General features: G+C 39.8%; 3 protein-coding genes across 7 annotated transcripts in view; 1 reads left to right on the forward strand and 2 right to left on the reverse strand.

Annotated features, from left to right (window-relative positions):
* IA-2 (tyrosine phosphatase IA-2) overlaps nt 1-2,130 on the reverse strand; it is a 14,243-nt gene extending 12,113 nt beyond the window's left edge. Inside the window, exons 1-2 of one of the 2 annotated variants that reach the window (XM_031984859.2) lie at nt 1,914-2,129; nt 421-516 (exon numbers count right to left, since the gene is read on the reverse strand). In XM_031984859.2, the coding sequence (XP_031840719.2) occupies nt 421-508 (88 nt within the window). In that variant the 5' untranslated portion in view covers nt 509-516; nt 1,914-2,129. Of the gene's footprint in view, nt 1-420; nt 517-1,913 lie in introns of both variants that reach the window. The other variant, XM_076372273.1, reaches the window with a different exon arrangement.
* Nucleotides 2,131-5,157: 3,027 nt separating this feature from the next.
* mtm (phosphatidylinositol-3-phosphate phosphatase) lies at nt 5,158-9,445 on the forward strand. 4 transcript variants are annotated; one of them, XM_076371808.1, is made up of 11 exons: nt 5,158-5,250; nt 5,430-5,868; nt 6,248-6,450; nt 6,539-6,646; nt 6,928-7,380; nt 7,464-7,911; nt 8,076-8,251; nt 8,329-8,436; nt 8,527-8,711; nt 8,795-8,999; nt 9,123-9,445. In XM_076371808.1, exons 3-11 carry the CDS (start codon nt 6,325-6,327, stop codon nt 9,273-9,275), a joined length of 1,962 nt encoding a protein of 653 aa, XP_076227923.1. In that variant the 5' UTR covers nt 5,158-5,250; nt 5,430-5,868; nt 6,248-6,324; the 3' UTR covers nt 9,276-9,445. The 4 variants fall into 4 exon arrangements, with proteins under 4 accessions (XP_076227923.1, XP_076227922.1, XP_031840676.2 ...); XM_076371807.1 differs by lacking the exons at nt 8,795-8,999; nt 9,123-9,445 and having other exon boundaries at nt 6,293-6,450; nt 8,527-8,715; XM_031984816.2 differs by lacking the exons at nt 8,795-8,999; nt 9,123-9,445 and having other exon boundaries at nt 5,176-5,250; nt 5,683-5,868; nt 8,527-8,715.
* LOC116430578 (nose resistant to fluoxetine protein 6) lies at nt 8,461-19,871 on the reverse strand. The gene is made up of 14 exons (XM_031984912.2): nt 19,239-19,871; nt 16,487-16,731; nt 15,150-15,343; nt 14,386-14,507; nt 13,361-13,603; nt 12,102-12,312; nt 11,856-12,021; nt 11,524-11,603; nt 11,335-11,430; nt 11,103-11,232; nt 10,155-10,329; nt 9,859-10,001; nt 9,648-9,773; nt 8,461-9,534 (listed from the first exon to the last, which is right to left on the reverse strand). The coding sequence occupies exons 1-13, from the start codon at nt 19,453-19,455 to the stop codon at nt 9,648-9,650; spliced, it is 2,148 nt and encodes a 715-aa protein (XP_031840772.1). The 5' UTR covers nt 19,456-19,871; the 3' UTR covers nt 8,461-9,534.
* Nucleotides 19,872-20,228: the final 357 nt, after the last annotated feature.

A 20,228-nucleotide genomic window follows, 5' to 3' on the forward strand; every position in this document is an offset into this window, starting at 1 on the left:
CTGCAGAACGGTTTTTGAGTTTTTGCCTACAAATTCTTCAGGATAAAAATACTTGAACAATATAGGTACCATTGCTTGCTCTCCAACTAACACTATTATATTCAATAATATAATTTTAATAATTGTGCCAGGAATGAGGTATATTAGGCTTTAAAAAGTTCTGCTTTGTTTATGAAAATAAATGATATTTCTGCTGCAAATGTATCTTTACTTTGGTTACTCAGAAATGAAATAAAAATATTTTTTTTCAGTCTTTGCATGTTCGCTGTTCGATAGGGAAACAACCGTAAGATCTTTCGTCGCTTTACTGCTGATTCAGGGAACGTTCGAGGATCCGTAAAACGATTCCGAGGGTGCTTCTCGATCCGAACGGAGAGGTTCTTTATTCCCGTTAGTGGTATAATAGCGAATCGTACTCACCGACATCACCATCGCCCAGAATAACGTGATGGAGGATAAAGAGCACCAGCAGCTCCGAGCCCCCTCGCCACCACCGTTTACGGCCCATAGATGTTCCTAGAAGTGTGCATCTAATTTACGTTTCACGTCGATAAGCAAAAAAGATAATGCCAATCTACCCCTCGGTCTGCTAACTCCCTGTTTCACTGCGAATTTCGGAGCGCGGAGGAGTAAAAGTCGTAACGTAAATTTCACGCGACAGTGTCGCGTTTAAACTTGTAATTAGACTGTGGATGCTTCCGCAAATTTTTTAGTTTATTGTTAATAATTCTGTAATGTATGTAATAATTCTTCGTTTGTAAATTTAATAAGTACTTGCGTGCACTTATCAAGAATTCAGTCGGGTCGCGAATGAGATAAGTCTAGATGAAAGTATATCAAAATTGTTTCGCTGACTAACGTATATTTCACTATTTGAAAGTTGAAACATTGCTAACTAAAGCGATGTCGAATATTGTTTCTTTCGTTCAAACGGACTGAGATAACTTGTTGAATATAGTCGGCCAAAGTATCCAATCAAGTAACTTTGGGGACTAAAAGTAGTTCGCTACTACAAAAGTCTCAATATGTTCCTCAAATAATCTAGTGACATCGGAAATCTATAACGTTCTATTATTCCGCTGTTCTTAAATCAGTGGTTCAACTCAAGAAAGAAATATTCTCGTCAGCCCCCTTTAAAAGTCCAACTATTCCCATAAAACTGTTTTCCAATTAAAAGTTCACAAGCTGTCTCAAGTATTCCGCTTGACGTTTTATCAAGATCCCGAGACTGTCCGATGCAAATCGGTATGCACGAGTATCCACAATCTGTTTCCGACATCCCCCCTTTCTATTGAGCATCGTGCAACAATGATTAAATCAGCTCAGTGCGCAAAATTCTCAGGCACACGGTGGAGGAACGAGGCCCAGCGATATACCCGGATTGACTAATATAGTAATTCAATTAACTTCGCAGGTGGAGTGTAAGGAACAAAAGCGGTGCTCCAAAGGGCGCGGTGATTTACATAAGCCAGATATATTCACGGATATTCCAGGAACACGCGACTTCATGGAAAATTACTGTGACAATCTAAGATCTGATTCCGCTTTCATCAGCCTGTCTACTGAAACATTTCTACCTTGAACAGATCTACCATCTACAGCGGAAAAGTACTGCTTCATTATTTTTGTCTGTTTTCCCCTTCTCGTCTTCTGCGATCAGTTTCACGGAACCTGACTTCTTGGCAATGGATATATGAAGTTTACTGAGATACTCAATAATTGCGTTTGTAACAAATCGCGGTAATTCCGGGAAGAAACGCATGGGACGGTTAGTTGTACAGTCCCGAAGCATCAGGTTGTAGTCACGTTACCCGTCTCTCTCGGTCACCCACCACCCACCCCTCTCTTTATCGCTAAACCTGCGTGACGGTTTCGCAGCGCCGCTGAATGACGCGGACCTTCTCGAGGCGTACCTTGGGCGTGACAGGTCGCGATCCCCGTTGATCTTAATACATGTCTTGGCCCCGGCGTAGCCCGATTCGGGAGAGCGGCAGCGATGCGTCTCTTCGTCAGGGTTGTTTACCGTTCGCCACGTATGTTAACACCTTAGACCATTTCCCTGCGTGCACGTCCTGTTGTGCCGCAGCAGTGCCACTGACTGAATACACTTCCAGCGGCGAACGAGGCGGAGAGCATGCGTTGACTTCGGGCGGAATCGATTGCAACGCGCACATGCCGGGTGCCAGGCGACGAGGGACGTGGATAGTGATGGGACCAATACCCTCGTGATATCAGGACCTTGAAAACGGCTGTTTTGAACGGCGCCGATAGAAATAGAATTTAGACAAGTCGCTTTCAGTGTAGGTTTGACATTCGGTGCCAGTACGGTTGAGATTAAATCTTGACGAATGAAATAGATTTTCTTTAGTAATTGAAGTATAAAACGATATACTTTTTACCCGTGACAGTAATTTGAATGAGGATTGAGACAAGGAACGGCGTTGCAACGAGGTATTATGGCATTCGGGAAAGAAAATTAATTTTTGGCATAAGGTTTATCTTTGCGGATGCAATACCAATTCAGCAGAGCTGAAGAGGAAAGTTTCGAGATAGAGGCTAAAGCTACTCTTGGTATCTACTATTCGAAATCATATTTTATCTAGAACTGGCGGTAGTCTTCAAATATGGATTATAATTACTACCAAAGGTTGCAGTTCCAGTATGGTAATGCAGACGCTCTATTTTATGATATGTAATTATAGTCTCCCTGGAGTATAAGGATAACATGGTACAGTAATCAATTGTCATTATTGAGTCAAATATAGTTCTCATTAATTTCGAAAGAAGCGATAAAATGATTGTTAATATTTATGTAGAATTCATCGATGAGGATATGCTTCATCGAAGAGAGTTTTTGAACAGTCAAACACTAAAATTCGTGGTATCAAAGTACACCGGTATAGGATCGATCCCATCACTGAAGCGGATTTGTGAAAGAGACGGAGAGGGAAAGGAATAATACCGATTAGAATAATAGAGAAATACCCGGAGCCGCCTGCTCCCGCCCTCGCGATCAACAGGCCGGTATTATTGCTGTACATTTGTCTCGAGGACATTTAAGAAGTTCCATGTCTGAGTTCCGATTTCTGATGATATTTTTAAGATAAACGGCTATTTATGTCGGGTGGTTCGTATGGCAGCAAGCGCCTGCGCGTTCTTCTTCACATCCTCGCGTCGGTGCGTCTCCTGCGTTAAGCACCTGTTGTTCGTGAACTACGCTTTCCTTTTGAAAGGATCACGGTGCCTGTTACATAATCTGATAATGCTTGAAACTTGAACAGGAATGCGCTAATTAAAATCATACTGATTCGTCGTCAACGCTATTTCGGATTTATTGTTTAACAGTTGCAAGGATGCAAATTGTATTCAGAAATTTATTATTTTAATGTTTATATGTTATACAGTATTATATAGTGTATGCATGTAGTAAATTATGTATATAATTATTGCATTGACATTATGTTCTTTCAAGTAATTAATTGTAGTTTAATATTAGTAATCTATTCCAGAATGCAATGACTATGCGAGCTTCATGCAACTATGCAAAGACGTTGTACTGTTTAGTGGAGACACGTTTCCCTATTTGTAAAGAACAGGAGTGGTTTCTCATAATTTTGTTGAAGTATCGATTAGGAACACTTGTTGCGGGAACAGTATCCGAAGAAGTATTGTCATACTGCCTTCCCCTTCCCTTCAACTGTAGCAAACAGACGGCAGTAGTATAGTCAGTAATGGGTCAGACGATTACATGATTCCTACAGACGGTGTTCTTTCGTTAATGGTTTTCAGAACTTTAATTTTTATAGAAATCCGTTATAATATTTTATGGTAAACTAAACTAAACGGATTACATGCACATTGTTCTAATTATTTACAATGCAATGGTCATTTTATATATACATACTTATGAAATCAGGTTGAAACATACTTTATTAAATCGATAATTGACAGACTCTTAATGCATAATAATCTAATTACTTAAGTTTATTAATAATCGTGTATCTTAATAATAATTTAGAATATCTCTACTGGTAACTTAGACTTAAGCTTAAGTCTGTGCTAACAGTTTCCGAGTTCTATTGAAGATGGCGCTGACTTTGCGGGAAGATTAACAAATTTTGAACCCTAAAAAACAGCTTTTCATGTTATCGCAGTTTCTATTTTTATTTCATTTCTTCTTCACTTGATTTATGCTTATTCTATTCTTTCCTCTTTATTCCATTTCATTGCTGCCTCCTCTATTTCATTTCATGTCTACCTCTTTTATATCTCTTTTGTATTTAATTTTTCAGCTTCCATAATTTCACACTAAAGAAAAGCGAGAAATTATGGAGGCAAACCTGAAATGGTTGTAGTCCGACTGTTGCTGTCACTATCTCCAATCTGAACTTCAAGAATTTTCTGCAACTGCATAATTAATCAATATAATTATTTATATAAATTTTATAGCTATAATTTATATAATAAATGTATCTATAAAAATATTTACGTTCGTGAATCAATAAAAACTGGACGCTGTAAACAGAATTGAGAAAGTTGGTGGAGTGTCTAGTAGAAGGAAAAATTCCTATGGAATTGAAGCGTTCTGCAAAGACTTGCAGAATTTTAGATTCACCCACAAAAGGGAAGATCGCTCTAGACGGGATATTTTTGTGAAATTACACCAGTATTAATTTCCATTATCTCATAAATTACCATTATTTGCCTTTATATTCTGTGAGACATCCTGAAAACAGTCGCAATGTGTATGAGCCCATTGCGGAGTTAAAGACAATGACATTGGTCAGCATGCTATGGTCAATGGTTCAAATTTATGCAAATTTTCTTAACGGAAAACCATACTAGAAATACTACTTGATATCAGGAAACATGTCACAGCGTGACACTCGGTGACACTTACCTTTGTTTTGCTTTCAGTTTATCAAAACGAGGCTAAAATTTATAGTACACTAGGAAAGGAATATGATTTCTCCTTGACCCCCAACCCTGATATCCGATTGAGTGATTTCCAGTGTGAAGTGGCAAACTGTACTACCATCGTTTAAATGCACGCGCCTTATTCATTTGTTGTAGACTACATAATCATATACCACACTCGTAGCAGAAATGAAATATGTAAATTCGATTCCTACTAACAAGCCTAAGGTCTTAGATTGTCGATAACATCGGGCGTGACACTAAAATGGTATGGTGATCCTGAGGACCCCTGAAGCCCTCGACAGAAATTCTCATAATATATTTACAACGTCTGTACGTATCTTAAGTCTGTGCAATTGACCTATACTTAGAATAAATTATCTTTAAAGTTCAATTTTCATTATCATTTTGATATCAATCGCAACTTTATAAGCGGAATGGTAGAATAGATTACATTCTTGTTTGTGCTATATAAAACTATAACTTTCGGTTTTCTATATTTCTGTTTACAGGTATTCGTTGATAAATTTTTTTACAGTGATGGTTAACAAATGTTAAATACACTGAATGTTATAATATTAGAATTTTGATGGTAGTGAGAGTTTCATTTTGGTTGGTGGTGTTCCTTAATACGGTTTAAGAACCCTAATCTTAATAGAGGGTTTGAACAATTATTTTGATCAGCAATGTAATATTATTTAAATAAGTAGATAAATTTACACAAAATTCAATCATAATATTAAAAAAACTGCGTTGTGGCAACAGGTGCAGTCTAAATATCTATTCTACACTTTATCAGCGCTACAGGTGAACGTAGTTCAAACTTGAACTTTTAAGAGTTTGTTGAGCCTTCACTAAATACATTCATGCCGGAGAGTATGGCTGTCAAACAAAAGTTACATTGACAGGTCTAACATGCTCGGGTATTTTATATAATCGTACATATGCGAGGTTAGTGTATTGAGTCATTATATGTAAATAGTATTAAAGTTTATTTGTTTTCTGACAAAGTAATGTGTTGCTTATAATATTACTGGGTGTGGCAAAATGTATTCTGAAAAGATTTTATTTACACAATCAAGATGCTAAATTATGTGTTTTATAGAAACTTTTAAACATCTTAATGATATTTCTGTTAACGGCCTCAAAAAGTTTGTTATTTAAAGTAAGCTTAACGTACAATAATTATACAGCTTTGAGGTTAAGTGACTTAAACGAAAGTGTATAGTATTTACATTATATGTTTAGTTTGTGCTGCCAAAAAATGGCGTCGTTTCAATGTTTGACAGTTTGCAGTATCTTGTTTTTAAGGAGTATTCTATGTTTGTAGATGTAGCAATTAGAATTGTGTACAATTGTGTTGTTCCATTATAAGCAAGTAAATAAGGAACTACTGGAACTGCAACTATGGAGAAAAGAGGTAGCGCAGAACTTCTGAGCGTGGAACAAAACAATTCTAAAAATGCTAGCTCAGATTCTCTTAACTCGGACAGCAAGAGCAGCTCACTCAATTCCAAAATGGGACAAGAATCGGTAACAAAAAGTGATTTAATCAAACTAGGTTTCTTACTAACATACCCATGCATATATCTAATTGTATGCAAGCATTTAACTTCTTTAGGAAAGCTGGGAAAAAGCATCTCATTCCAAAAGTTTTTCCTCAAGCTCTACTTCAACAGATAACAATATTGTTTCTGCTTTAGAGGCTAGAAAAGAGAATCAAGTAAAAGTGAGTTATTCTCGAATGAGTAGAGTCAATGTAGTTTTCATTTTATTTCAATTGTGATCTATTGCCAGATTTTAATTTATCAGATAGTATTCATAGCTTTTCTTTTGTTCTTTTCATATGTTTTATCCTTTTTTGGATAATTCTATTTTTTCACTTTTACTTTATAGACAATTATATAATCTAAATGTAGTTAACTAAAGTAATAGGTGAATATTCATATATCTGTGAATAGTTTTTAAAATTGAATCATTGGAAATAAGCATGTATACCTTTCGTTTCAGAACCTGTCCAGTGGAGAATCAGGTCCATCACTTTTGAATGGAGAAAGGATGCAGGGTATTGCCCATGATGTAACTTATCTGTGCCCCTATTCAGGACCAGCTAGGGGAATTCTTAGTGTTACAAATTACAAGCTTCATTTTCGAAGTGTTGACCGCGAAACACCATATGTTATTGAAGTGCCTCTGGGTGTTGTGAGCAGAATTGAGAAAGTTGGTGGAGCGTCTAGTAGAAGGGAAAATTCCTATGGAATTGAAGCATTCTGCAAAGACTTGCGGAATCTTAGATTTGCCCACAAACAAGAAAATCACTCTAGGCGGGATGTTTTTGAGAAGCTGCAACAGTATTCATTTCCATTATCTCATAAATTACCATTATTTGCCTTTGAATACTCTGAAACGTTTCCTGAGAACGGTTGGAATGTGTACGAGCCCATTGCGGAGTTAAAGAGAATGGTATTGACTGTTCATCATTAAATGAATATTTAGAGATTCACTCGCGAATATTAGTGGCTAATCAAAACTGTAATTATTTCTAGGGGGTAAATAATGATATGTGGAAAATATCAAAGATCAACGATACATATTCTGTATGCGATAGTTACCCAGCAGTATGGGCAGTGCCCGCGGCGGCTACCGACGAAGATTTACAAGCATCCGCAGCTTTTAGGAGCAAGGGAAGACTTCCGGTACTTTCGTGGATTCATCCGGAGAGTCAAGCAACGATTACTCGTTGTGCCCAACCGTTAGTAGGTGTTGGTGGTAAACGGAGCCGCGAAGATGAAAGATACGTTCAATTGATCATGGATGCTAACGCGCAAAGTCACAAACTATTTATTATGGACGCCCGGCCAATGCCAAACGCAGTGGCAAATAAAGTGAAGGGTGGTGGTTACGAGAACGAAGACGCTTACCAGAACGCTGAGCTAGTGTTCTTAGACATTCCTAATATACACGTGATGAGGGAAAGTCTTCGGAAAGTGAAAGGTATATAGATCATTGTGGACCGGTTTTTTTGATTGTGTTCTAAATTATGGTTCGGTATAGATAGTGCAAAATTTTTAAACCGTATGAACTTTAATGAACCACATATTACTCAGCTAAAATACGTGTAACAACGATGTCTACCATCGATATTAATTATATTTCAGAATTATGCTTTCCAAAGATCGACGAACCAAGGTGGTTATCGGGAATAGATTCCACCGTCTGGTTGAAACATATAAAGTACGTGCTCGCAGGAGCGTTAAAAATTGTGGATAAAGTGGAGAATCATAAGACATCGGTATTGGTGCACTGTTCAGACGGTTGGGACAGAACAGCACAGGTAGTTACGACACACATTGAATACATTTCACGGGCGTAAAAAAATGTACATTTTAATGTTTGTAAAAATGTTTGCAGCTCACAGCTCTTGCCATGTTAATGTTAGATCCGTATTACAGAACGATCAAAGGTTTTGAGGTTCTCATTGAAAAGGAATGGCTCAGTTTCGGCCACAAATTCCAGCAGGTGTGAAATGAAATGAACAATCAGTTGGTTTAACAAATATTTATTTCAACTCGGAATATATTCTAATCACAAGGACATTCTTGTCTCCAGAGAATTGGACACGGCGACGAACATCACAGTGACGCGGATAGGTCTCCGGTATTTTTGCAGTTCATAAACTGCGTGTGGCAGATCAGTTGTCAATTCCCCAACGCATTTGAGTTCAACGAACACTTTCTTATTACTATTCTAGATCACCTGTACTCGTGCAGATTTGGCACATTTTTATATAACAGGTAGGTCCGCATATTGCTTACACATTATAAATCGTATACACGGCTATCGATACCAGTCCTGATCGTTGTCTTAATTTCTACAGTGAACGCGAAAGGGTACAGGCACAAGTCAAACAGAAAACTGTATCTCTGTGGTCGTACACCAACAGTCAATTATCCCTTTATCAGAATCCCCTGTACTGGGCAGCACCAAACTGTCAGCTCGTATTGATGCCGGTCGCTAGCATGAGGTATATAAAGCCATGGAAAAGTCTCTACTGCAGATGGAATCCCAGTATGCGCCGGCAGGTTTGTAAAACTATAAAGAATCTTCGTTTATTTACAACGTGCGATTGTGCCAAATTTTGTTCTAGGATCTAGAAGTCTTCTCTAAATTTTTCGTTACACCGGTGTCTCTTTTCCTCTTTTCAGGATCCCGTTTATCAACGAATAAGAGAACTTATAGTCTTGAACGAGCAACTCGAGAAACAACTCGAAGAGTGTCGACGCGAACAAGCTTCCCGAGCTAATCGGTCCTTAACGTCGCCGGCACCGCCCAGGATACATTCCCCGGTACACTCATAGCCCGACTACGATTTTTCGCCCGTCCTCTAACGATCTGTAGTTACTGTAAAATGTGCCTCTCCGTGCGTCCTCCTCTTGTCGGGGACAGCAGGCACCATTGACTAAAAAGAAACTCGCAATCGCTATGTACAAATGCATCGTTGATTAAAAAAAAAAAAGAAAAGGAAACGTGTGAAATGTTCACGAAGTATTGCACAATTGACTCTATAGGTTTGTTCTCATTTCTGCGCAACATGGAATCTAGGAAACGCAGCGACTTCTGAAAACAGAAAGAAATCGATCGTGTTAATCGGACTGAAGCAACGGCGGTCGCGTTCGTTTCATTTCTGGCCCGTCAATCGATAAATTGTAAAGATCTGCATGTGTATATACTCATTTCATTTCTTTGCGCCGGTTGAACACTAGCCGTAGAAGTCGTATCGCCGGCGCTTCCGCGACCAACGAGAGTCCAATACTGCAAATGTAAGTAACCACCAACATTCCCAGTGCCAGGCAACCCTGTGGAAGAAAACGAAGCGTTTGTAGACTGTGTTATTCCGACGAGGACTTTCAGCGTCGAAGTTAAGACACCGTTAGAACTTACTGTATTTAAGATTTCAAAGAAGTGCGGATAATTGTTGAACAAGTTGAGCGAATGAATGAGGAACGGGTTTAAGAGATAAGCGCCCAAAGTTAGCCTGCTCAAGGGTATCCAAATTGGGAACGATAAGATTTTGTTCACGATACCTAGAAGTAAAAAAGAAGAGGAAGTGAAAAATGAATCATGCAAGTATTGGATACGTTTTCTCGTTCTTTTTTTTTCTTCTTCGAACGCACGCGTTAGTGTTCGCTTTGTCCTATGCGACGTATTGCATAGAGTAGCGAAAAATGTTCAATTACCTCCGTTGTTCGTGGAACACGCGAGTATTACCCACGATATGCCTAAACCCCAACACGTTCTGGTTAAGGAGGTGTAAAGAATACTAAATTCCGGTGTTAAGTTTTTATCCACGACACCGAACAAAATCGAGCCGTTGCACAGGATACCGAACGCCCATCCAACCATCTTGGCTTTCTGAAACGTAAATCACATTAATAGAGACATGTTTTTAACAATGCCAATATAAACCTTTTGCGGACGGATGTCGGCGTTTCGGTAAGATGAAACGTTCGTATTTGGAAGATTAACTCGCGAACAAATGATGTTTATTAGTCGAACAGCAAGAGATTAGAACGTAGTTTCCTTTTTCCTCTATTAATTAAGCAATTGATATGTAATTTAGCTTCGTATGTTGAAGGTTTTGTATGTTTCGAAGAATCTTCGTCCGCAAAGGGTTAAACCTTGCGATATTTGACCTTGATGAGTTATATCCTTTTTTCTAGACTGCTATCAATAGTAGACCTACATGTTAAAATAGTACACTTTCAGTTCGCGAGAAATTTTGTTTAGAAAAGGAGAAGAATCGTCGAACGTTCAATGCAGAATACAAAGCGATTTCGCAAGCTGAGGTACCGTTGGCGATCCTTCGCGTCGTTGAGCACCCCGCATTCTTTCCAAGAGAAGCAATGTTACGGTGTTACGTAAATTATTTTGGAGAGTTTGTAGAACCACTTTTCTAAGGAACTTTTGCGTACCTCTTGCAGTTGACGTAAAAATAATTTTCAAACTAAATTCGAAAATTCTCGAAAACCGATAGGACGACGAAAGCAGTCTCGTGATCATTTTCCGATGAAAGTGAAATAATGTGCCCTCGTAACTCGTTAGAAAAAATAACGAATTAGTCACGCCGATTACGTGCCGATTCGACTATTAAGGAAATATTTAGAGCGGTGTGAACCAGTTCTTACCGTCGATAAATTTAAATTGTAGTTCCATTTTTCAAGGAGGACCGCCGTACCTAATCCTATCAGGTATGGCCCGGATCTTATCCACGGTCGCATGTATAGGAACGATAGTGTCCTGTGCGCGTCGTCTATCCTAAGAGAGCGAGGGAGAGAGATTGATACAGAAAATCGAGTTGCATATTGGGCGTCAAAAGAGGGTCATTGTTCCGTTGAAGGAATATTTTTCGATACTCACGCGGGAACGTACTCGTTGGTGTACACTGTGTAACCGGTTATTATAAATGTCAACAACAGCGAGATACAAGCCACGCCAATGGCGACGTAAGCCCACCTGAAATCATTCGCCGAGGATAAATGACTAATGGATAGTTTGAAGTACTTAAATCGGCCAACTAAGCATGAACTAAAAGCAACGATTGTTTACCAGGTGAACAGCAACAGTAGAATGGTGCCGAACAGGAAGAACTGCATGTCGTTGGACACGTACCAGCTCCAACTGAGGCACTGCAACAAGAACACCGTACAAACAACTGGATTCGTGAATTCTTATCGTTTAACACTAGATCTACCGAGCATTTCGGTTATTCATAATTTCTTATAAACAATTAGCAGTGTGGACTTTCTGAGATCTGAGGAGTCCTCACAGAAGCATCTTTAGAATTTGAATAATTGTGAAATAAAGATTTCCGAATGAGTCATTTTGAGTCTGCCAATAATTCTAGTGTTAAGTTTTAATGTTAAATGTTATCTTAATACCAATTCTTCCCACTCGAAGAGGTTGTTGATGTAGAGCAGATTTCTCCACCAATACTTCGAACAGTAGTAGCTCGGATTCTCATGATCCGTGTGCATCGCGACTTTGTCGTACCAGGTGAAGTTCAGTATCGCGAGCAGTATCACGATCAGGTATGCAGGCGTGAGTCTTAAAATGTCGATCGTTTAGAAGTTATCTTTCCTTTTTGTTTCGCGGATAGTTCTTCCTCAAAGGAAACAGATAAGTACCTGATGTATCGGTTGATGATCGGCAAGATTATAGTTTTGACGCACAGCCTCATATTGAACACCGGCTTCTTCTCCTTTCGCGTCAGTTTGAAGTACAAGTAGCCTAACAGGAAGCCGCTCACGCAGAAGAACGTGTCCACGGAGTAAGTCGCGTTGCTGATTATCTGGACCAGACTCGCGTTCGTAAAGGCGATGCCCAACGCCACGTTGGCTGCGGAATAAACAAAACGTTTTATTATATTGTTTCCACGAACGTTGTGCCTACAAATCTCTTTTTCTGCACTAAAAATGAAATTATTTCCATATGTTTGTATGAAAAATCGTAACCGCACAGTGTAAGTCGTGAGAGGTTCGTTTTTCTTTGAATTTCATTTGCATTTTACGAAGACAATTTCTTTTCGTTTAATAAAATATTGTAATCACGAAGAAAGAAACGGTCGTAAACGTGTTAACACTTAAATTATAATATTTTCTTCAATCTAATAAATCTTCTAAACAAAATATTAGAAAAACGAAACTGAAACAAGTCATTGAGTTCCTAAGTATAACGTCGTAGTTTATAATTTCTAATAACAATATCCATAGGATTAATTTCGTTTTCATTGTGTAAAATATAGGATTACGACTGTCAGAAATATGTGATGCTGTGTGAACGCGTTAATAAAATATCGTAATCACGAAGAAAGAAACGTTGGTCATGAAGGTGTTAACACGTTGATTGCCACGGTGGTCACCAGTGACCGGAGCTTCCGAATTGCTTGAAGACAATTCCAATAAGAAAATGGATATTCAATCAAAATGTTTAGTGACACAAAAAGCTAGATAATAGTGTGATATGAGTACTGTAGTACCAAAACAATAACCCTTTACACTCGAAAACATTTTTCTCAACAAATATTCATTTCTTTCTGATGAAATATCAATGATACTTTTTCCAACTGACATAAAGGAATACCTTGCATAAATTAAGTGACAGAACTATTTTATTTCGACGTTCTATGTGTTGATACACTATATAAAATTTAATATTGAACTTTAAATTTTATCATTTTGTTGGGTTGAATCGAGCGGTGACTGAAAGGCGCCTCTCGAGTGCAAAGGGTTAATAATTATTTCAAATACTATCAGTCTTTATTATAAATGGTTAAATCTGACTATAAACAAAACGCTCGAAATTCTCGTGGCAGTCAACGTGTTAATGTACTGGATCCTTTCAATACGTACACGCGTGGTCCACGGAACGAGATCGATTCTCTTACCTATGTAATTGTTGCTGTAGTACGCGCTGTGCCCAACGATGATCCACGCCATGCTGAGGAACTTCATACCATGAATCGCGCTCACTGTCTCCGCTCCACTATCGAAATTGAAAATCGATTTGGCGTTCGTATACGCGGAAAAGCATAATAGCACTTTTTGTGTGGCAGTTTTCGGCTTGTAAGACTCCAACGGAGTTGTTTCTGGATCAGGCTCGTGCTTTGCTTCCACATCGTTCTTCATTTCTGCACAGAGGTCATTGTTGATCGAGTTGCGCCGTTACAAGGTAAAAATAATTGAACGTTGACAGTGGAACTATCAGACCAGTCAAAAATGACCCATTCCTTATGTCTTCTTTTTCCAATTATTGAAAAGATAACTGATGCTTCTTTAAGAAAATACTGAAAAAACTGATTTAATAATATGCAAACTGAATCGAAACTTCTGGAGTTTCTATAGAAAAATTTCGAAAGGCTAATTAGTGAATAGTTCTATTGTTGGGAAATGACAATTGACTGGTATGAGAAACGAAAATGGAAGTTATGTTCATCGAATCGAAGAGTTCGCAATGCAACCGTTTAAGCAAATCAATTGATGGAAGACTGGGGACAGAGTTTTAAATTCGAGATTAACCCATTTTGCTCTATTTTACTAGTAGTACCTTCTTCAACGTGTGTTTTTGTTACACTCGTATAAGTGCATATATTTATTAAATAAATATTTAGCAATACTTCCAATGAACTCGAGTAGTTTATCCTTTGATATTTTCGATAAGAAAAAGACAATGTTCTTCGAATTTTTCAGGGACAAATTGCTTGTGGGAATTAACAAAATGGGTTAAGGACACGTTTGTACAAATCCTTTTGTTCTCCATGCCATCGAATTTTCTCGACGAATGTTGTCTCTTCGTTGGGCCCACAGATTCCCACATTGAAATGCTTCTCCGCAAATGAAATGCAAATATTCGAAGATTTCTCGTTTTTCCACGTTCCATCGAATTGAGCTGCGGTCAACGTATTTCGCTCACCGGCAGTGTTGTTGTTCTCGAATGCGAGGAAGTCTCTCTTCTTCTTAAACCGCCTTTGGAAGATCATCACGTCGTACACCGTGCCGATCAGCGTCAGGTTGACCGTTATGAACAATATCAGCCTGTAGATAAACAAAATCGGGAAACGAGTGTCATTATTTTAAGAGCGTCTCGGTCAATTATGCAGGAGGAAAATGCCTTTCTTGCATCCGTCACGGGCGATGCCGTGCACACGGACGCGCGCGCGAATAACACAACGCAATATATAGTTTTTTTTTTTAGTGGAAAACATATAAATATCAACACACGAAAAAGTACGAGGATCAAAGTACAGATTGATTCTAAGATAACCGTCCTCATCGACGACATACGGAAAAATCTAAATGATCATCGCACCGACGCGGACACGTATATAGGTATATGTAATATATTCGCAACCATCTAAATTTTCCAAATTTCATTTCCATCGAACTGTTCTTTAAGCCCATTACTTTTCATTTTGACTTATATTAACAATGCAAAAACTAGAATACGTAAAACATGCAGATGTAAACATGGACTTTGTATAGGAGTTATCCATGCTAAGAACATTGAAGAACCTTGAACAGTTGCTGCTTCACAGGTCAAAGTGATTAACTCGACTTTTCCATTAATTGAAAATTTTATGGGCAACGCAGTTGATTGTTTCTTTATTTCTTCTTCTGCGAATCACTTGGAAACTGGAATACCAGATTTCGTAGACGAATTATGTACGAATTACGTACAAGATTATAATCTTCGGCCCGTCCAGCAGCCACTTATAGTCGTCCGTCAGATTGGAGACGGCGTACAACTTATAGTCCGCCGAATAGAGATAGTTGCTTAACAGAGTTCTATCGTGGAAGATTTTCTCCATGATTACGCTGATCTCGTTCTCCGTACAAGACGATGGCAGGCAAAGTCCCAATATTACTCGGTCCTGAAACATTCGGGGAGACTCGATCAGTCTCGTTTCGATCAATCGTTTCGGCATGGGTTGAAAGAACGGATGGGTTCATCAATGGATGAACAAATATTACGGTAGATCCTCGATTGACAGAACCTTAATTATCCGAACTCTGGATCGTTTGACACGTTGTCCTTAAATTTCGAATATAAATCGATTATTTGATGATCGCCTTTTGTTTTATTGTTCGATTATCTAAGCTGTGTATACATCTCAACTATCTCGGACCCGGTCAGTTCGGATAATCGAGGTCCTACTGTACGAACATCGTTAGAAACTGAATGAAAACCATCGAGAAATCTCCATAGCCGACGTTGCTAAACAGTTTCGCAGTAAAGAGGGTCGCTCGAACAACAGGAACACGTGTTTCTCGATAAACGAAAGATGAAAGTAACCAAAACATTGTCAGCGAATTAATGAATGAATTACGAATAGAAAGTACCGCGGTTTGAGTGTTTTGAGGTAATATTAGCTGCGAAAAGGTTAACCACTTTGTCGAGTCATGCACGATAGCTTCTTGCCATCGGTTTCATCGCCGTTTATCCGCTGTTTATCGAAGTATTAACAGTGCACAGGGTTGAAGTTACCGCAATCGAGGTTTCGATGTCAACGACTTGTCAAGGCGCTTAGATCTTGTCAACGTTCCGAGGAATATAGTTAGTCTTTCGAAGTTCCTATTACTTCTGAAGGCAAATTATGATTTTTGGGTGAGGAACTGGATTCAAGCCCAGCTCACAAAACCACTTTCCAAAAGTCTTATTAGCAGCACTTTCGTATTAACCATTTTCGGTCGATCATCCACAAAGGTGAAAAACTAATTCAAGACTCCAATGATAAATAATACTCGATAACTAACGAAGGAAAAGTGCTCTAGAAAAGTCGACCGTACCGATTAATCCATTCGTCTAAACCGGAAAACCCTACAACATTGAAAGCCTCTATCTTTGAACACACGGTTATCAGAACTTTCTATCTCTAGTCGCCTAGCACTATCTACCATTCGACTCCCGAATCCGTCTTTCCAATTATTCCACGCGGAAAGCGACGCAATTACCAGTACTCTGACGGGAATCCCCGGAATGCGGTGACGAACGATCATGAATGTCAACCACTTACCTCACCCTTCACACTCATGTGATACTGCTGCGTGCTGTTATGAATGAACCGTGCGACGTAGTATTGCACCTGGTACGGCGGGTACTCGTATTTCGGGTCGCGGTACTGCGACGCGTTCCGGAGCGCTCTCATCGACAGCGGCATTTCCCTTTTCTCGTTGATGTAGGTACAACCTACACGGCTACCCGACCAAAAGTTGTTTCCGACGGTGAACCCGGGGCCGGGTTGGCCGCTAACGTCCAACACTTCGGGAAGAAACAATTGAGCCAACCGTTAGTCGGATCGGTTAATCACTTGTCTCATGATTTTTTTCATTATTGCACTCGCTAAGATAACCTAGTCCGTTAATAATTCACCCCAAAGCAAGGAAGAATGCCCGGTTCATCTGTATCCACGTTTACTTTGCAGCATAACAATCGATACGAGGAAAACCGTTCAATTTAAACCCAACATTTATTTCAACCTCTTGCGCTGGAAAGATGTGCCACGCACGTCGAGACGTTTCTGTTTCAAAATAATCAACGATGTCTTTTACACATTAATAATCTTGTTGCATCAATCATATTAGACTGTTTCGAAATGTATCACTCTATACAAAATGATTAACAAACGAAATTAATGTCCACATCTGCGTAAAATAGGTAAAAACAAAATTCACCGCGCGAGACTTTGTCGAATCTCTAAATTCATTTCCAGCGCAAGTGGTTAAGTTAATCATCACAGATGTAGCTTGAACTATCTAACCCGAGAAATGCATGAAACAGCATATCTTCGAAGTAATCTTCACGAACATTGCACTATTTACAATAAAAATAGTAGAGAATCTTATTTGAAACGTAAACAGTTGAAAATAGACGCTTCGATGACGAAAATTCCAGAATCTCACAGAATGGATGTAACTCATTCAGCCAATGAGCGGTTCTATTCAGTCTTTATGAATGTATGGGAAATTTGCAAGTCCAGAATTGCCCGAGGTGCGTACAATGGGGAAGAATATATGAAATATCCAAAGCGTAGTGGTTTCTACAGTGTTCATTAGGACGAACATTTTTTATCGCAAGTCTTCTGATTGTATAGACTGTTAAACACTTTAGCAAATTAGTAGCTCAATTAAACCGGTTTGCGAGTATACCTGACTCTTTTTTACACGGTAGTTTTTACGCGCGATGTCAATTTACGCGATCTTAATTTAGTAACAGCGAACAAAATATACTTTTGTTTTCTAGAATGTCATTGTTATTATTTCTTTTGTTAAGCTATGTGAAATAAATATACATTTCTAAAACTTATACCAGCTTTTCTCTTCAATACTTTGTTTTCTCTTGTACCGACAGGTTCGTTTTACGCGATTTTCGTTCGCGTAAAACAAACCCACGTGGAACGGATTATCGCGAAAAATCGAAGGTCAGGTATATATATGTTCCGGGCAATATGATAAAGCAGAGATTATACATAATCCCTCGGTGATTATGTATAATCATTCTCCAACGTTATCGGTGATTATGCATAATTTCGAGGGAGTTATGTATAATTGCCGGATTAGTTAAATTTACTGTAACGTATACACCAAGCTCGAACGGACTCGATCGTGACCAATCGATCTCACGGGTAGATAAGATGCGCATCCCGCGGTACCCGTATCGTGTTCGACATCAGAGCCGAATCAACGGAGTACCCGCTTTTCCGTGGTCACCGATGAAACTATACTTTCTTGTGTAACACGGAAGAAAGTCTCCGATGGTCGATGTCGGGGTTGCCCGTGTCGCGAGAGGAGTCTCGGCCCCGGTACAGGGACAATCGTCGCGTAATCGTACGTTTAGAGAGATTCCGGGTTGCGCAAGCGCGAACTGCAGCCGGTTGTTCGTTTCGGAATGAAACTGTGGCGATTTGCTGTCAGAAGCACTTCTTACGCATAATATTAATATTATTGTCGCGTAGCAAATGCATACAGTGGGACATACAACAAACAACGAAAGTCGTTTTCGTGTAAGCTTCTACAACGAATCCGTGGCAATACGACCGGCTTGAAAAGAGACGAACAATAATATATAAAACTTGAATGTATCGTAAGATAAGTTTGTGACACGTGACGGTAATTGCGTGTTACTGTTTCGCAAATGTTTCATTAACACGTTGAATGCCATGGGAGTCACCGGTGACCCCCGGCCAAATTCAATTGCTGCAATTTCCTCAATTAAACAACGATTATTTGAAACATTTCTACATTGTAAATAATGCTACTTAATGCGGTGACATTCAGCAAAACGAACCTGCGATAATAACAACGCAATTCAATGAAATAATTTAATATCGTATCTTTTTCATTTCGCATATTCCGCAGGTTAAAATCGTGCGGCATTCAACGTGTTAAGTATGAACTGTCGTTAATAGTATCTCATAAAAAGCGAAGTCTCGGAGCAAATGAATTCCCGATAGCCACTCTAAACGCGGTATGCACTCGCGATAAACGTTCTTCTTTAGAGCAGTCGTTATCGAGCCGAATTATCCGTTCGCCGGCGTAACTGTTTGTATGCACACGCGAGCGGAAACGAGCTTGTTACGAAACAAGCGGCGCGCTTCGTTTCGTTTCCTTCGAATTTCCCCGCCGCATTCTCCTATTTATACTCCACGATCGAAGCGTGTACATCGACGTGAACCAAGACTTAGCCTCATCGGTTCCCCACGTAATAAAATCAAACGACACCTGCGAAAAGGCCAAAGAAAGGAAGCAAATTCATCGTCCAGTACTAACTTCTTATGCCCCACAGTTTCTTGGTATCCACAGCTTCGAGCAAAGTCTGCATTTCCGTTTTGCACTGAGTCTCGTTCAGCAGGTCGTTGTTGCTGATCACGGTGTACAGGGGCAGGGTCTCCAGCATCGTTTCGTGATGCGGCGCCTCTCCGCTTGCCAGTGCTAAGCAGGAAGCCAGCAACAACAGTATCTTCCATTGCAGTTCCATTTTCATCATCGTTGTCTTCCTCTGATTTAGCAGCTGAAAGCTGATCCGTTCTCAACGATCATCGATGGTAAACCGATTCACCGTCGAACAACAAATGTGTCGTTGGCTCTGCGGACCTGTCTAGCGACGCACGCGTTTGGTCTAAGCGTGAAACCGGTCGAGATTTTCCGGCGAACGAGCTCACGGTTTCGCGTGCCGAGCTATACTGCCGGTTCCCTGTGCCCGCTCGGGGTTGAAAACCGTGCACCGCGACGTGACGGTGGTGTTCGGCCCCCCGGCACTCGACGGACGCGATTCCCCAGGAGACAGTAGCCCGTGGAGCCGCGGGTGGGGAGGGGGTCGGCCCGCGATTTATTTGCATGAGCACCGTGACGACCGAGGAGGCGCGACGACCGAGAAAGGACTGCCGTGCAGGAGAAGTAATCATAGAATCCGAATGGAAAGCGAGCTGTCCTCGTAGACGCCTCGCGTCATCATCGCCGGACCGCGGCTTTGATGTCTGACAGCTGGACCCCACCACTGGCGCGTGCCCCTACCTCTTGCAATTGGTGGATTGCTAATCTTAGTGGTACGATGTTACACTTTAGCTGAGTTATCATTGCGTTCCGATACAATGCTGACCGTTAGATAATGGATGTTTACGGAACTTTAGATTGCAAATGTTCCACAGAGTTGGAATGGGAAATTGCTTGTTTCTTAAGAAATGTTATAAGAAGCATCACATTTTCAGTATTTCTTGTAGTTTTCTGTATCGTTCTGTGCTATTCTGTGGATCTATTGTC

Source organism: Nomia melanderi, chromosome 11 (genome assembly GCF_051020985.1).
Source record: "Nomia melanderi isolate GNS246 chromosome 11, iyNomMela1, whole genome shotgun sequence".
NCBI classification, from domain to species: Eukaryota; Metazoa; Arthropoda; class Insecta; order Hymenoptera; family Halictidae; genus Nomia; species Nomia melanderi.

Bases quoted from the DNA above. Each gene is read 5' to 3' on its own strand.
- LOC116430578 (XM_031984912.2), bottom strand. From the start codon at position 19,455: ATGATGAAAATGGAACTGCAATGGAAGATACTGTTGTTGCTGGCTTCC. The intron at 11,604-11,855 runs GTATTAAGATAA...TTCTTGTTGCAG, and splicing joins TCTTCGAGTGGGAAGAATTG to TGCCTCAGTTGGAGCTGGTA. The intron at 11,233-11,334 runs GTGAGTATCGAA...TCGCTCTCTTAG, and splicing joins ACCAACGAGTACGTTCCCGC to GATAGACGACGCGCACAGGA.
- mtm (XM_076371808.1), top strand. From the start codon at position 6,325: ATGGAGAAAAGAGGTAGCGCAGAACTTCTGAGCGTGGAACAAAACAAT. The intron at 7,381-7,463 runs GTATTGACTGTT...AATTATTTCTAG, and splicing joins TTGCGGAGTTAAAGAGAATG to GGGGTAAATAATGATATGTG. The intron at 8,437-8,526 runs GTGTGAAATGAA...TCTTGTCTCCAG, and splicing joins TCGGCCACAAATTCCAGCAG to AGAATTGGACACGGCGACGA.